A 17,025-nucleotide genomic window follows, 5' to 3' on the forward strand; every position below is an offset into this window, starting at 1 on the left:
ATTGTAAAAAAAAGCCAAATTAAATCCACTGTGATGCAATGCTGTAAATTAATAAAACATGAAAACTTCCAAGGTGGGGAGGGGGTGAATTCTTTTCATAGGCACTGTATATTTAAAGCAAAGGGAAATAGGGAGAAATTCAGGGGACCTCGTCCTTCCATACCCCTCTTAGCCAGTGCATTCCTGATTCCAACCCCACCCCCCCAGATCACCTCTAAACCTCTGGACCCTACCCCCGCAACCCACTCTGATTTTCAACCACACATCTCTAGGGGTGGTTTCCCATTTACACCCTCTGTGATTGTGCCCACCTCTATAGTCTCTGAGATACAAAGAGCTGAGGGGGTAGAATGGTCCCCTCAGCATCCTGTTCTCCCCCATGTGTTGTGGGAAGCAGATCTGCACGTGGTTCTCCCGTTGGGGTCTGACCAGAGTTTACTGTTACGCCAATTCCCCTTCTTACATCCTACCCTGTCCAGGGAAGAGAAGTATCTTGTACTTTATCAACCTCTACCCGCAAACCATTTACCTGCGCAACCACCTTCAGTGATCCTTGGACTTGTACACCAAGGTCCGTCTGTTCTTCAACATTACCCAGCACATGGCCATTCAGGCTCATTTTACCTCCCGAGCTGTTTCACTTCACTACCCAATTTCCCTGGGGATTAATAAAGTATGCCTGTATCACCAATAAATCAGTTTATGTCTAAGCTTTCTTTGTGGATGGTGGTTAGATGATGGACAGTTATATAGACGTGGACTTTTTGGGCCAAAAGGCCTGTAACCCCGTGGCATTGATGAAAGACTCAAAGACTTTTCATTCCATATCCACGGATCTGTTACATAAAATTCAGAAGTTATGAATTTCTGGATTAGATCCCAGCCGGTAACCCGCTCCTAAAGATTTATTATTCTATATATAAACTCCTTGAATTCCTGGATTAGATCCTGGCCTATAACATACTCCCTGGAGTCTGTTATTCTAGACACAAACTCCGAAATTCATGGATAAGACCCCAGCTCATAACACACTCCTGGGGAACCTGTTATTCTATAAACCCTTGGATTAGATCCCACCCATAACACTCTCCTGGGGATCTGTTCTATATATAAACACCTGGAAGAGATTCTACCTTGCTACCCAGTCCCCGTTATGAGCGATCTTGGGGTCCGAGTCCATAGGACACTCAAAGCTGCTAAGCAGGTTGACTGTGGTTAAGAAGGCATACGGTGCATTGGCCTTCATCAATTGTGGGATTGAGTTTAAGAATCGAGAGGTAATGTTGCAGCAGTATAGGACCCTGGTCAGACCCCACTTGGAGTATTGTGCTCAATTCTGTTCACCTCACTATAGGAAGCCTGTGGAAACCATAGAAAGGGTGCAGAGGAGATCTACAAGGATGTTGCCTGGTGGGGAGCATGCCTTATGAGAATAGGCTGAGTGAATTTGGCCTTTTCTCCTTGGAGCGACGGAGGATGAGAGGTAACCTGATAGAGGTGTACTAGATAATGAGAGGCATTGATTGTGTGGATAGTCAGAAGCTTTTTCCCAGGGCTAAAATGGCCAGCACAAGAAGGCACAGTTTTAAGGTGCTTGAAAGCAGGTACAGAGGAGATGTCAGGGGTAAGAGTGGCTGCTGGTGGTGGTGGTGGAGGCAGAAATGATAGAGTCTTTTAAGAGACTCCTGGATGTATACATGGAGCTTAGAAAAATAGAGGGCTATGGGTAAGCCTAGGTAGTTCTAAGGTAAAGACATGTTCGGCACAGCTTTGTGGGCTAAAGGGTCTGAGTTGTGCTGTAGGTTTTCTATGTTTCTATCTGACATTTTGTATATAAACCCTCCAAACCAGATCCCAGCCTGCAACCCACTCCTAGGGATCTGTTATTCTATATATAAGGCTTGGTTGACTGCTGTGCAGTATGATGTACAGAACTGCATTTAAACTGCATTTAAACACCCACTGTAATTGCTGCTGTCGTTCAACACAGAATCCACGTCATTTATTTACAGAATTGTAAAAAGCTGTACAAAAGGGGCGTCAGAGTGGAGGGTGAGAGGGACGGGAAAGGAGAGATGGTTAGTGGGAGGGAGAAGGAGGGAAAGGGTTAGGATGAAGAATGAGGGTAGGGATAGGAGGGAAAGGGGGAAGAGAGCGGAAGCTCTCTCAGTCGCTGTCAGACTCCTCGCTGATGAGCCCCTTCAGATTGGACCAGGCTGTCAGCTTCCGGGGAGGTTCGTCCTCCCCCTCGGAATCAGAGCCCAAGGAGCGTCGGTAGGTCTGAGCCTCTAGGTCGGGGGTGGTCCTGCTACCCCAGGCTGAACCACAGTGACGGCGAGGGCGGCCTGTAGACAGAGTGACCATGAGCCCAGGAATAATCCCCCTCCCCCAAATATCACACTCCATACAAACACCCACCACCCCGAGCAGCCTCCCCACACCCACTCCAGCAAATTGTGTGAATAGTAGGTCTGAGCCTCTAGGTCGGGGGTGGTCCTGCTACCCCAGGCTGAACCACAGTGACGGCGAGGGCGGCCTGTAGACAGAGTGACCATGAGCCCAGGAATAATCCCCCTCCCCCAAATATCACACTCCATACAAACACCCACCACCCCGAGCAGCCTCCCCACACCCACTCCAGCAAATTGTGTGAATAGAGAGCCACAAGCCTGGGACATCTCCTCACCCCACCACCACAAAGTTCAAAATAAATTATTATCAAAGTATGCATATGGCACCATATTCAGCCCAGAGATTTAACTGTGTAAATAGAGGAAACACAATATAATCAATAAAAGACCACACCCAACAGGACAGACAAACAACCGATGAACAAAAGACAACAGACTGCGCAAATACAAAAAGACAGAAAAAGAAATAACAATAAATATTGAGAATGAGTTGAAGAGTCGTTGAAAGTGAGTCCATAGCTTATGGGAACAGTTCACTGACACTGAGTGAAGTTATCCCCTCTGGTTCAAGAGCCTACTAGCTGAAGCATAATAACTGTTCCTGAACCTGGTGGTGTGAGTCCTGAATCTCTTGTACCTCCTTCCTCATGCAGCAGCGAGAATGGAACAGGGCCTCTGCGGTGGGGTCGCTGATGATGGATACTGCTCTGTGTAGACATGCTCTATGGTGGGGAGGGGATGGACTGGGCCAGAGGCACTACTTTTTGTAGGATTTTCCATTCAAGGCATTGCTGTTTCCATATCAGGCCATGATACAGCCAGACAACATACTCTCCATCACATATCCATAGAAAGTTGTCAAAATCTTAGATGACAAGCAGAATCTTTGCAAAATTTAAGAAAGTAGAGGCACTGTTTTGCTAAATTCATAATAGCAGTTACATACTGGACCCAGACAGATCATCTGGGATTATAACACTGAGGAATTTAAAGCTGCTAAACCCTCTCCACCACTGATATCCTAGTGAAGACTGGTTCATGGACCTTTGGTTTCCTCCTCCTTAAGTCAATAATTAACTCCTTGGTTTTGCTGAAATTTAGTGAGAGGTTGTTGTTGTGGCACCACTCAGCTGGATTTTCAATCTCCCACCTACATGCTGATCGTCACCAGCTTTGATTCAGCTAACGACAGTGGTTGTCAGCAAACATAAATATGGCATTGGACCAATTGTAAGTATCACTCAACACCATCTCTACCTCCCAGCCATGACCCCGTGACCACAGCCCTCTTGGCAAAGCTCACAATCTCATCCTCCCTCATGCCTCCTTCTCACCCCTTTCAGCCCCCTCTCCCTTCCCTTTCCCGGCACGGCCCCTTCTCTCCACAGCCACAGAACTGTTGCCCGGATACGGACAGGATACCCACCCTCAGTCACAATGATGTTACTGACGTCCAGCGAAGCCAGTTCTGCTTCTTCCTCCCGTCTGAGCCGTACAGCCTTACACTTCTCCAGGGTGGGGTTCCCTGTGGGAGTGGGGGTATGGAGAGGGAAGTGAGGGTAGGGAGGGGGAGGGCAGAGAGGGGGAGGGAGTAGAGGGAGGTGGAGAAAGGCGTGGTTAAGTGTGATATGTTGGACAGACAGCAGAGTTGGGAACGAAGGGGAGTTTAATGCAGAAAGGGGAAATTGGAGAGTTTGCAGATGAGGTGACGGAAGGTGAGGAGGGGACGGAGGTGGTGGATATTGGTGTGAAGAGAAGGACCAGATTAGCGAGGGATGGGTGCAGTGAGACAACATACCACGATGCATTTACTGAGACACAGGAGATTTGTACAGAAGGGGGACAGAGAACGGTATATGAGGAAGACTCACCTTCTACCCCCAGCTCCTCCAGCTCCCGCCGAAGCACCCTAATCATGGACTTGTTGGAATGACAGTTTTCAAAGAGCTTCTTGTAGTTCCTGCGGACCCCACAGGTGAGGATACAACGCTTCAGCCGCCGGATGGTGGGGTGTTCTTCCTTCGCAGAATCCTTCCTGCTGCCTGACTGCTTCTGTAATCGGATGTCCACTGGTCAGCTCGGGGCATGAGACACCCATTCTGGGAGTGTGATATGGGAGTTTGTGATGGGACGGTGTGGAGGGAGCCACCGTCTGTGTCAGACCCTGGGAGTGTGTGATGGGATGGTGTGGAAGAAGCTTCACTCTGTGTCTGACCCCGGGCGTGTGTGATGGGACGGTGTGGAGGGAGCCACCGTCTGTGTCAGACCCTGGGAGTGTGTGATGGGACGGTGTGGAGGGAGCCACCCTCTGAGTCAGACCCTGGGAGTGTGTGATAGGAGCTTCACTCTGTGTCTGACCCCGGGAGTGTGTGATGGGACGGTGTGGAGGGAGCCACCGTCTGTGTCAGACCCTGGGAGTGTGTGACGGGATGGTGTGGAGGGAGCTTCATCTGTGTCAGACCCTGGAAGTGTGTGATGGGACGATGTGGAGGGAGATTCACTCTGTGTCTGACCCCGGGAGTGTGTGATGGGACGATGTGGAGGGATTCACTCTGTGTCTGACCCCGGGAGTGTGTGATAGGACGGTGTGGAGGGAGATTCACTCTGTGTCTGACCCCGGGAGTGTGTGATGGGACGATGTGGAGGGATTCACTCTGTGTCTGACCCCGGGAGTGTGTGATGGGACGGTGAGGAGGGAGACACCGTCTGTGTCAGACCCTGGGAGTGTGTGACGGGACGGTGTGGAGGGAGCTTCATCTGTGTCAGATCCTGGGAGTGTGTGATGGGACAGTATGGAGGGAGTTTCACTCTGTGTCAGACCCTGGGAGTGTGTGACGGGACGGTGTGGAGGGAGCTTCATCTGTGTCAGACCCTGGGAGTGTGTGATGGGACGGTGTGGAGGGAGCCACCGTCTGTGTCAGACCCTGGGAGTGTGTGATGGGACGGTGTGGAGGGAGGTTCATTTGTGTCTGACCCCGGGACTGTGTGATGGGACGGTGTGGAGGGAGGTTCATCTGTGTCAGACCCTGGGAGTGTGTGATGGGACGGTGTGGAGGGAATTTCACTCTGTGCCTGATCCTGGAAGTGTGTGATGGGACAGTATGATGGGAGTTTCTGTGTCAGACCCAGGAAGCAGGTAATGGGACTGTGTGGATGGAGCCTCCCCCTGCGTGCGTTCTGTAGGGATGTGCCTTATTCTGATTGCTGAAAGTCGCTTCTATTCTGATTGGTTAGTTTAGAAAGTGCAGCTGCTTTTTCCATTGGATAACTGCCTGGTGTCCCGTTTCAAATACCCTGGGAGTATAAACAGCACATGGGAGCAGCTTTCTCTCTTTTTCCTTTGTTCAAGGCGAGACCATTGGGAAGGTATGCCCTGTGTGCACTTTTAACAAACAAACAACAGGAAATCTGAGCAACACACACACACAAAATGCTGCAGAAACTCGGCAGGCCAGGCAGCATTTATGGAAAATAGTAGTCAATGTTTCGGGTTGAAACCTTTTAGCCTGAAATGTTGGCTGTACTTTTTTTTTCCCCATAGATGCTGCCTGGTCTGCTGAGTTTCTGCAGCATTTTGTGTGTGTTGCACTTTTAACTAAGTATGTTTGCTGAATGTTCAGCTTTGTAGTGTCACTAACTTGGGGAACATGAATGTTTGGTCAAATGTTTACTGCTTGTAAATAAAGTGCTTTCTGACCCATGAACCTGATTGAACATGAGTGTGTAACCCATACCCTGGTGAATTTCTCTGTTTGTGATCTCACCTTGCTGTGTTCCTTATGCTGTGCTTTCTTCCTCCAGGGAGACCCACTCTGCCCGTCAGTCTCTTTGTCCACTTCACTGGCCGATGTGGATCTTGTATCCGAGGAACCCTCGTCCCCAGAGTGACCCTTGTTCCTCTTTGATCCCTCTTTGTGTGGTGACCTCTCTGACTTGCCCCTGTCCATCTCTCCCTCACTTGATGAATTCCCTCCACTTGTCGCTTTATCCTCCCCTGTCTCTCTACCTCTTGTTCCTTGCTCCTCACAAGAATCTCCTGATTCTTCACCACTCTCCTGCTTCCTGCCATCACCCTTCCTGCTCCTCGCTTTCTGCTTGTGGCCCTCTTTCCTTCTCTCCCTCCCTCCTGCCAGCTTTCCCTGCGGCTTTCCGTTCCTTGGTACTGTTCTCAATGCTTCTTCCTCCTTACTGTCCTCACTATCCACATCCTCTGACAGGTCCTCCTTCTGTTTGGACCCACTCTTCCTCTGGGATCCCTCCACACCCTTCTGCCTCACTCTAGAGATCTCCTTCATATGCTTCTTACTCCACTCTTCCTCACTCTCAATCACCTCTGATTCCTCCTCACTCTCCTCCTCTGACACTGCTCCCTTCTTCTGTTTGGACCTGTTGTTTCTCTGGGTCCCTTGCACACCCTTCTCCCTCTCTCTGCCAGTCTGCTTCTTCGTCTTCTGCACTCTCTCCTCCTCATTGCCTTCGCTATCCTCATCTTCCTCTGACACCTCCTTCTCCTGTTTGGATCCACCCTTCGTCTGGGACAGTTTCTGTTTCCCTTTGACCGTCTCCTTCCTCATCTTCCCTACACTCTCCTCTTCACTGTCCTCATCCTCCTCTGACACCTCCTTCTCCTGTTTGGATCCACTCTTCCTCTGGAACCCTTTCTGTTTCCCTTTGACCGTCTCCTTCCTCATTTTCCCTACACTCTCCTCTTCACTGTCCTCATCCTCCTCTGACACCTCCTTCTTCTGTATGGATCCACCCTTCCTCTGGGACAGTTTCTGTTTCCCTTTGACCGTCTCCTTCCTCATTTTCCCTACACTCTCCTCTTCACTGTCCTCATCCTCCTCTGACACCTCCTTCTTCTGTATGGATCCACCCTTCCTCTGGGACAGTTTCTGTTTCCCTTTGACCGTCTCCTTCCTCATTTTCCCTACACTCTCCTCTTCACTATCCTCATCCTCCTCTGACACCGCCTTCTTCTGTATGGATCCACTCTTCCTCTGGAACCCTTTCTGTTTCCCTTTGACCGTCTCCTTCCTCATCTTCCCTACACTCTCCTCTTCACTATCCTCATCCTCCTCTGACACCTCCTTCTTCTGTTTGGATCCACTCTTCCTCTGGAACCCTTTCTGTTTCCCTTTGACTGCCTCCTTCCTCATTTTCCCTACACTCTCCTCTTCACTGCCCTCATCCTCTTCTGACACCTCCTTCTTCTGTATGGATCCACCCTTCCTCTGGAACCCTTTCTGTTTCCCTTTGATCGTCTCCTTCCTCATTTTCCCTACACTCTCCTCTTCACTGTCCTCATCCTCCTCTGACACCTCCTTCTCCTGTTTGGATCCACTCTTCCTCTGGAACCCTTTCTGTTTCCCTTTGATCGTCTCCTTCCTCATTTTCCCTACACTCTCCTCTTCACTGTCCTCATCCTCTGACACCTCCTTCTCCTGTTTGGATCCACTCTTCCTCTGGAACCCTTTCTGTTTCCCTTTGATCGTCTCCTTCCTCATTTTCCCTACACTCTCCTCTTCACTGTCCTCATCCTCCTCTGATACCTCCTTCTCCTGTTTGGATCCACTCTTCCTCTGGAACCCTTTCTGTTTCCCTTTGATCGTCTCCTTCCTCACTTTCCCTACACTCTCCTCTTCACTGCCCTCATCCTCCTCTGACACCTCCTTCTTCTGTATGGATCCACTCTTCCTCTGGGACAGTTTCTGTTTCCCTTTGACCGTCTGCTTCTTCGTCTTCCCTACACTCTCTTCGTCCTCCTCTGACACCTTCTTCTGTTTGGACCCACCCTTCCTCTGGGACCTTTGCACACCCTTCTTATGTGTCCTCTCACTCCTCGCCTTCCCCTCCTCCCTCTCACTGCCTTCACCACCTTCCTCCTCCTCAGACAGCACCTCGATCTGCTGGGGACTGGGTTTCCTCAGTGCCTCTCGGGCAGTATCACTGTCCTCACCCGCCCAGTTTCTGCCCTGGGTGAACTTTCTCCCAGTTCGTTTGTGTCCCTCCTCCTCTCCGCTCAACTGTGAGTCAGGACCTCGGTCGCCCTCCTTCCGGGGACTGTCCACGTGGGAACACCTCGCCAGGCACTCTGATAATTCCTGCCCCGATTTCATTGCAGATTCCTCTCCGTCTCTTCCCTCCACCGCCTCTCCGGCACCTTTGCCCTGCCCTGGGAGAACTCCTGGCTTCCGGTCAGTCTCAGAGGCTGGTTCAGCTCCTCCAACTCTCCTGCATCGCAGCTCATCACCTGACTCATCCCGTGAGGGAGACTCAGAACCGATGTCTGGAATGTTTCGGAGAAGAAAAATCCTTCAGCCATTGGCATGGGAGAGGTGACTAAAATATAAGGAACTAGAGGTCTAAAATATAAAAGCAAGGATGTAATGCTGAGACTTTATAAAGCACTGGAGAGGCCTCACTTGGGAGTATTGTGAGGTTTATGCCCTTTATCTTAGAAAGGATGCTCTGAATCTGGAGTGAGTTCAAAGGAGGTTCATGAACACATTTCTAGGATTGAATGGCTTGTCATATGAAGAGGTTTGATGGCTCTGGCCTTATATTCACTGAAATTTGGAAGAATGAGGGGTGACCTCATTGAAACCTATCAAATGGTGAAAGGGCTTGATAGAGTGGATGTGGAGAGGGTGTTTCTGATGGTGGAGGAGTCTAAGACCAGAGGACACAGTCTCAGTATAGAGGGGTGTCCTTTCAGAATAGAGATGAGGAGGAATTCATTTGGCCAGAGAGTGGTGGATGTGTGGAATTCATGGCCACAGGCAGCTATGGAGGCTGAATCTTTAAATAAGTTTAAGGCAGACGTTGCCAGATTCTTGATTGGTCAGCGCATGAATGGATACGGGGAGAAGGCAGGAGGTTGGGCTGAGAGGAAAATTATATCAGCCAGGATGAAATAGACGCGATGGGCCAAATGTCTAATTCTGCTCCTATATCTAACGGACTCTTCCCCCCCACCCCCCCACATATCCATTACCTACCCCTCCCCCTCTCTCCTCTATAGCCTGTCTGTCACCCTCTCCCACCCAAACCTCACCACCTTTCTGTCACCCCCCTCTCCCCCTCTCTCTTCACAGGCCTGCCTGTCTCTGCCACTCCCTCCCTCTCCTACACCCCTTCCCATCGGTCACCCCTCTACACTCTGTTCTGTCTCTGTCACCCCTTCCCTCCATCTGTCATCCCTCCCTCTCGCCACCTTCCCTCCATCTGTCATCCCTCCCTCCTTTACACCTCTCGCCACCTCCATCACCCCTCCCTCCCTTACAACCCTTCCCAACTCCATAGACCTCTTCCCTACACCCCTCCCTATCTCTACAACTCCCTCGCTCCCCTATACTCCTTCCCATCTCTGTGACCCCTTCCCTCCCCATAAGCCTCCGCCTGTCAATCCCTCCCCCTCTACAGCCGTCCCTGCCTCTGTCACCCCCTCCTTCCCCTACACTCCTCCCCGTCTCCATGATCCCTTCTAGCCTTTGTCTCTAGATTTTGTTTGTTTCAATGAAGCAACCCATGGTTAGGTGTCCTACCTGACTCAGTGGAGGCGATTCGTCCCTTCTTCCTCTGAGGGGCTGCCCCTCGGGGAGGGGGGCTCTCACTGCCACTTCCACCTCTCTCTTGTCGCTGGCGTTTCCGAGAGAGCTCCTGTTGCTTCTTGTTCTTCAGGGTCTCTGCCTTCCTGCTGAGGGGCTCATCATCACTTGAGTCACTGCTCTGTAAAGCAGGGGTGAGAGTGGAATGAGTGGGTGGTATGCTAGGGCAGGCTTCCACCCCTCAATGGGGGGGGGGGGGGGCGGGATCAGTGTGTGTCTATGCTTTGTAGCTGATAATCTGTGCGAATGTGACTGTGTGAGCGAGTTTTGTCTGTGTGTGTGTGTGCGCGTCAAGAATTTGTGTGTGAGTGAGTTTGTGTGTGTGAAAGTTTGTGTGCTTGTGAGAGATAAAGTGAGAGTGTCTGAGAGTGTGTGTCTGTCCATATGTAGCTGGTATCTGTGTGAGGACGTGTGATCTTACTGGAGGCAGACACACACACACACAGTTTCCAGTAGAACTTAACAGCACAATACAGGCTCTTCAACTCACAATATTGTGCCAAACTTTTAACCTACTCCAAGTTCAATCTATCTCTTCCATCCTCCATTTTTCTATCATCCATGTGCCCATCTCAGAGTCCCTTAAATGGCCTCTACCACCAGTCCTGGCAGCGTGTTCCACACAGCCACCACTCTCTGTATAAAAAAATACAACTCCCCCATACTTTCCTCCAATCAGCTTAAAATTATGCCCCCTCATATAAGCCATTTGCACTCTGGGACACAATATCTGGCTGTCCATTCATCTAAGCCCCTTATCAGCTCATACACCTCTTTCAAGACACCTCTCATTCTCGTCACACCACAGAAAAATCCCTAGGTTGCTCAACCTATCCTCATAAGACATGCTCATTAGTCCAAGCAGCATCCTGGTAGGCCTCCTCTCTAAAGCTTGCTTCTTTATAATGAGATGACCAGAACTGAACACAGTATCCCAAGTGTGGTCTGACCAGGGTTTTATAGAGCTGCAACATTACTCATGGCTCTTCAATTCAGTCCTTTGACTAACGAAGGTAAACACACTACACTCCTTCTTACCAACCCTATCAACTTGTGAACCCCTAAGATCAGTCAGTTCCTCCATACTGTAAGCTGCCATTAACCCTGTCTTTTGCTTCAAGTTCAACCTTCCAAAGTGAACCACTTGAACTCGGTCTGCATCTTCTCAACCCAGCTCTGCATCCTGTCAATGTCCCATTGTAACCTATGACAACCTTCTCCACTCTCCACACATCCACTAACCTTTGTGTCATCTGAAAAGCTACTAACTCACCCATTCTCTTTCTCATCCAAGCCAATTACAAAAAAATCACAAAGAGCAGGGGTTCCAGATCACATCCCTGCAGCCCACCACTGGTCACACTACCCCCTCCCATAGATGCTGTCTGGCCTGCTGAGTTCTGCCAGCATTTTGTGTTTTTATCAGTTCTGAATGTGTATGTCTCTGTGTCTTTAGCTGGTACCTGTGGAAAAAGCCTACTTACATTTACACTATCTGTAACCCCCCCCCATAATTTTGTATAGCTTTATCAAATCTCCTCTCAATCTTCTACGTTCCAATGCAGGGGTTCCAACTTTTTTTTTCTATGCCTTGGACCAATGTTATTAAGCAAGGTGTCCGTGGACTCCAGGATTGGAATCCTTGTTTCAATGGAATAATGTCCTAACCTATTCAAACTTTCCCTTTAACTCATGTCCTCAGTCCCAGCAACATCCTTGTAAATTTTCTCTGTGCTCAATCTCATTTACATCTTTACAGTAGGTGAACAAAATTGCATACAATACTCCAGATTAGACCTCACCCATCTCGTTTACAACTTCAACGTAACACCCCAATTCCTGAATTCAACATTTTGATTTTTGAAGACCAATGTGCCAAAAGCTGTCTGTACAACCCTATCTACTTGTGACACCACTTTCAGGGTACTATGGACATGTATTCTCAGATTCCTCTGTTCTACCACACTCCTCGCCCTGGTTTGTCGTCCTAAAGTGCAAAACCTCACACTTGTCTGCATTAAATTCCATCTGCCATTTTTCAGTCTATTTCTCCAGCTGGACAATATCCCATTGCAAGCTCTGATAGTCTTCCTCACTGTCCACTACACCCTCAATTTTGGTGTCATCTGCAAATTTGCTGATCCAGTTATCCATGTTATCATCCAGATCATTGACATAGATGACAAACAACAAGGGACCCAGCACTGATCCCTGCAGTACACCACTAGTCACAGGCCTCCAGAAAATCTCTGGCTTCTCCCATGAAGCTAATGTCCAATCCCATTTACTAGCTCATCCTGTGTGCCACTGAACCTTCCTGCCAATCCCCCAAGCGGGACTTTACCAAACACCCATGTAAACAACATCCACTACCTTGTCTGCATCAACTTTCCTAGTTACCACCTCAAAAAACTCTAAGGCTCGTGGATACCACCTACCACACACAAAGTTATGTGGACAAACTCCTTATATACACAGCTGGTGTTGTCTGAGTGGGTGGGAGAGATTGTGAGTGTGCAAGCGTGTGAATGTGAGCGAGAGAATTTGGGCATGTGTGAGTGCGTTAATGTACAGTGCGCTGAGTTTCGGCATGATGTGACCCCTTGGTGAAAGACTGGGACACAGTGCACCCGGTGTCTTCACTCACCGGGTATTCGAGCAGAGCTCTCTCCACCACCTCTTTCAACTCTGCCTTCTCCTGGCTGCTCAGGCTCTCCTTCTGGAGGTGCTTCAGATACTTCTGCTGCACAACGGTGTGTGTCAGGTCACTGAGAGAGAGAGAGAGAACGGGAGTGAGGGTGTTATCGGTGTCACGACCGAGTGTGTCAGGTCACTGAGACAGAGAGAATGGGGGTGAGGGTGTTATCGGTGTTTCAATGGAGGGTGTCAGGTCACTGAGACAGTGAGAATGGGGGTGAGGGTGTTATCGGTGTTTCAATGGAGGGTGTCAGGTCACTGAGACAGAGAGAACGGGGTGAGGGTGTTATCGGTGTTTCAATGGAGGGTGTCAGGTCACTGAGACAGAGAGAACGGGGGTGAGGGGTGTTATCGGTGTTTCAATGGAGGGTGTCAGGTCACTGAGACAGAGAGAACGGGGGTGAGGGGTGTTATCGGTGTTTCAATGGAGGATGTCAGGTCACTGAGACAGAGAGAACGGGGTTGAGGGTGTTATCGGTGTTTCAATGGAGGGTGTCAGGTCACTGAGACAGAGAGAGAATGGGGGTGAGGGTGTTATCGGTGTTTCAATGGAGGGTGTCAGGTCACTGAGACAGAGAGAACGGGGTGAGGGTGTTATCGGTGTTTCAATGGAGGGTGTCAGGTCACTGAGACAGAGAGAACGGGGTTGAGGGTGTTATCGGAGTTTCAATGGAGGGTGTCAGGTCACTGAGACAGAGAGAGAATGGGGGTGAGGGTGTTATCGGTGTTTCAATGGAGGGTGTCAGGTCACTGAGAGAGGGAGCACGGGGGTGAGGATGATATCGGTGTTTCAATGGAGGGTGTCAGGTCACTGAGACAGAGAGAGAATGGGGGTGAGGATGATATCGGTGTTTCAATGGAGGGTGTCAGGTCACTGAGAGAGGGAGAACGGGGGTGAGGGTGTTATCGGTGTTTCAATGGAGGGTGTCAGGTCACTGAGAGAGGGAGAACGGGGGTGAGGGTGTTATCGGTGTTTCAATGGAGGGTGTCAGGTCACTGAGAGAGAGAGAATGGGGGTGAGGGTGTTATCGGTGTTTCAATGGAGGGTGTCAGGTCACTGAGACAGAGAGAACGGGGGTGAGGGTGTTATCGGTGTTTCAATGGAGGGTGTCAGGTCACTGAGAGAGGGAGAACGGGGGTGAGGGTGTTATCGGTGTTTCAATGGAGGGTGTCAGGTCACTGAGAGAGGGAGAACGGGGGTGAGGGTGTTATCGGTGTTTCAATGGAGGGTGTCAGGTCACTGAGAGAGGGAGAACGGGGTTGAGGGTGTTATCGGTGTTTCAATGGAGGGTGTCAGGTCACAGAGAGAGAGAACGGGGGTGAGGATGATATCGGTGTTTCAATGGAGGGTGTCAGGTCACTGAGACAGAGAGAACGGGGGTGAGGATGATATCGGTGTTTCAATGGAGGGTGTCAGGTCACTGAGAGAGGGAGAACGGGGTTGAGGGTGTTATCGGTGTTTCAATGGAGGGTGTCAGGTCACTGAGACAGAGAGAACGGGGTGAGGGGTGTTATCGGTGTTTCAATGGAGGGTGTCAGGTCACTGAGAGAGAGAGAACGGGGTTGAGGGTGTTATCGGTGTTTCAATGGAGGGTGTCAGGTCACTGAGACAGAGAGAACGGGGGTGAGGGTGTTATCAGTGTTTCAATGGAGGGTGTCAGGTCACTGAGACAGAGAGAATGGGGGTGAGGATGTTATCGGTGTTTCAATGGAGGGTGTCAGGTCACTGAGAGAGAGAGAATGGGGGTGAGGGTGTTATCGGTGTTTCAATGGAGGGTGTCAGGTCACTGAGACAGAGAGAATGGGGGTGAGGGTGTTATCGGTGTTTCAATGGAGGGTGTCAGGTCGCTGAGACAGAGAGAACGGGGGTGAGGGGTGTTATCGGTGTTTCAATGGAGGGTGTCAGGTCACAGAGAGAGAGAACAGGGGTGAGGGTGTTATCGGTGTTTCAATGGAGGGTGTCAGGTCACTGAGACAGAGAGAACGGGGTGAGGGGTGTTATCGGTGTTTCAATGGAGGGTGTCAGGTCACTGAGACAGAGAGAACGGGGGTGAGGATGATATCGGTGTTTCAATGGAGGGTGTCAGTCTCACTGAGACAGAGAGAACGGGGTGAGGGTGTTATCGGTGTTTCAATGGAGGGTGTCAGGTCACAGAGAGAGAGAACAGGGGTGAGGGTGTTATCGGTGTTTCAATGGAGGGTGTCAGGTCACTGAGACAGAGAGAACGGGGTGAGGGGTGTTATCGGTGTTTCAATGGAGGGTGTCAGGTCACAGAGAGAGAGAACAGGGGTGAGGGTGTTATCGGTGTTTCAATGGAGGGTGTCAGGTCACTGAGACAGAGAGAACGGGGTGAGGGGTGTTATCGGTGTTTCAATGGAGGGTGTCAGGTCACTGAGACAGAGAGAACGGGGGTGAGGATGATATCGGTGTTTCAATGGAGGGTGTCAGTCTCACTGAGACAGAGAGAACGGGGTGAGGGTGTTATCGGTGTTTCAATGGAGGGTGTCAGGTCACTGAGAGAGAGAGAATGGGGGTGAGGGTGTTATCGGTGTTTCAATGGAGGGTGTCAGGTCACTGAGAGAGAGAGAATGGGGGTGAGGGTGTTATCGGTGTTTCAATGGAGGGTGTCAGGTCACTGAGAGAGAGAGAATGGGGGTGAGGATGTTATCGGTGTTTCAATGGAGGGTGTCAGGTCACTGAGACAGAGAGAACGGGGTGAGGGTGTTATCGGTGTCACGATGGATAGAACGGATCTGATCGAGGTTTATAATGAGTAGAGACAGTAGCGAGCAGGAGAAAATGTCTCATAACAGGAGTTGCATTTAAGTCGAGGGAGTTACGTTGAAAGGAGATGTGGGGGGAAGTTTGTGTCTGCACAGAGAGCGGCAGATGTCTGTACTGAGGCTCAGACCCATGGGCGTGTAGGAAAGGGATGGAGATGGTTATTGTCCAGGCAAAAGGGATTTAGTTCTCTGTCACCTGTCGTTAGTGGGTAAGGAAATGGCTTCCCTGCCAGTGGCCGGGGGTGAGGGGCATGCACGTTGCGCGAGTTGTCTGTGGGTAACGCGGGGATTTACCTCAGGCCGCCGCTCAGCAGCTCCGACACAAACTCCCGCATCTCCTCCGCCATTTTACTTCCCGCCTCGTCGCGACGACCAATGGCGGCCTCGTCACTGCCCCTTTGACCCGGACGGCAGCCAATGACAGCGGACGCACGTTTGGCCAAAGGGGCGAGGCCTATTTGTCGGGCGGCAGCGCCATCTTGGTGAGGTCTTTGCCTTCCGTCTCTGGACACTGTCGGCGCTGATTGGTTCAAATGTACAGGAACGCCATTTTGCCGCAGTTGGTTCGTTCCGACAGGTCGTCTGCCCCACGCCTGTTCCGTGTCGGCTACCAGAGCGGCGGCCGCGCCCCTTCCTCAGTGAACCCGTGTCCGTAAGCGGGGAGGCAACCGTCCTCAGCTCCCAGCTGAACGAAAGTCCGTGAGAGAAGAACCACCACATCCTGTTGCCTCTGTGAGGCTACCGCCATCTTGATGAGGGTGGCCCAGCTCAGGAGTCAACACCCCCCGCTTTGCCCCTTCCCCGTCCCTGCCATCCTTCCACCTTCTCCCCAATTCCCCTTCACCCCGACACCCCTTTTCCCCATCTACCCCTTAAACCCACCTCTCCTTTCCCCGACTTGCCCTTCCCGTGTCTCCCTTTCTCACCACCCTCTCCCTCTTGCCCCTTCCACCTTCTCCATCCCTCCCCCTTCTCTACCTCCTTCTTTCCACCCTCTGCCCTTTCTTCCCATTTCCTGCCCTTCATACCTCCCTTCTCCCCCTCAGCCTCTCCCTCACCATTTTTCCACCCCTCAGCTATTCCCTCCACCTTTCTCTATCCCCTCAGCCCCTCCTCCCCACTGCACTTATCCTTTGGGAAGGAAATAGAAAGCCAGAGGGTCATGAGAATAACCTTTTCCTCAATGCGAGTGAAATGACTTTGGGGGTGGGGCTGTGGACTTGCTCCATTGTCAGTGGTGCTGATGACGAAGGCATCACGTTGCTAGGTGTGAACATCACCAAAAGCTTTCGCAAGGTACACTGCAGATGCTGTGGTCAAATCAAGACGTATGAAAACGCTGGATGAACTCAGCAGGTCGGGCAGCATCCATTGAAAGGAGCAGTCAATGTTTCGGGCCGAGACGTTGACTGCTCCTTTCAACTAATAGCGTTTCTTGGTCCAACCACCATGGCCAAGAACTGTCAGTAGTGCATCTACTTCCTCAGAAGACTAAGAACTTAGCATGTCCACACTGAGCCTTA

At 50.7% G+C, this 17,025-nt stretch overlaps 1 protein-coding gene across 1 annotated transcript; it reads right to left on the bottom strand.

Moving 5' to 3' along the window:
• Positions 1-1,980: 1,980 nt before the first annotated feature.
• On the bottom strand, positions 1,981-16,259 carry hirip3 (HIRA interacting protein 3). The gene is made up of 7 exons (XM_059953339.1): positions 15,797-16,259; positions 12,669-12,789; positions 9,959-10,142; positions 6,176-8,700; positions 4,283-4,463; positions 3,838-3,936; positions 1,981-2,345 (listed from the first exon to the last, which is right to left on the bottom strand). Exons 1-7 carry the CDS (start codon positions 15,847-15,849, stop codon positions 2,167-2,169), a joined length of 3,342 nt encoding a protein of 1,113 aa, XP_059809322.1. The 5' UTR covers positions 15,850-16,259; the 3' UTR covers positions 1,981-2,166.
• Between the last annotated feature and the right edge of the window lie 766 nt (positions 16,260-17,025).

This window comes from Hypanus sabinus, chromosome 29 (assembly GCF_030144855.1).
Source record: "Hypanus sabinus isolate sHypSab1 chromosome 29, sHypSab1.hap1, whole genome shotgun sequence".
In the NCBI taxonomy this organism is placed as follows: Eukaryota; Metazoa; Chordata; class Chondrichthyes; order Myliobatiformes; family Dasyatidae; genus Hypanus; species Hypanus sabinus.

Coding starts and splice junctions, on each gene's coding strand:
- hirip3 (XM_059953339.1), bottom strand. CDS start 15,849: ATGGCGGAGGAGATGCGGGAGTTTGTGTCGGAGCTGCTGAGCGGCGGC. Junction 12,790..15,796: donor CTGCTGAGCGGCGGCCTGAG/GTAAATCCCCGC, acceptor TCTCTCTCTCAG/TGACCTGACACACACCGTTG. Junction 10,143..12,668: donor GAGCTCTGCTCGAATACCCG/GTGAGTGAAGAC, acceptor CCTGCTTTACAG/AGCAGTGACTCAAGTGATGA.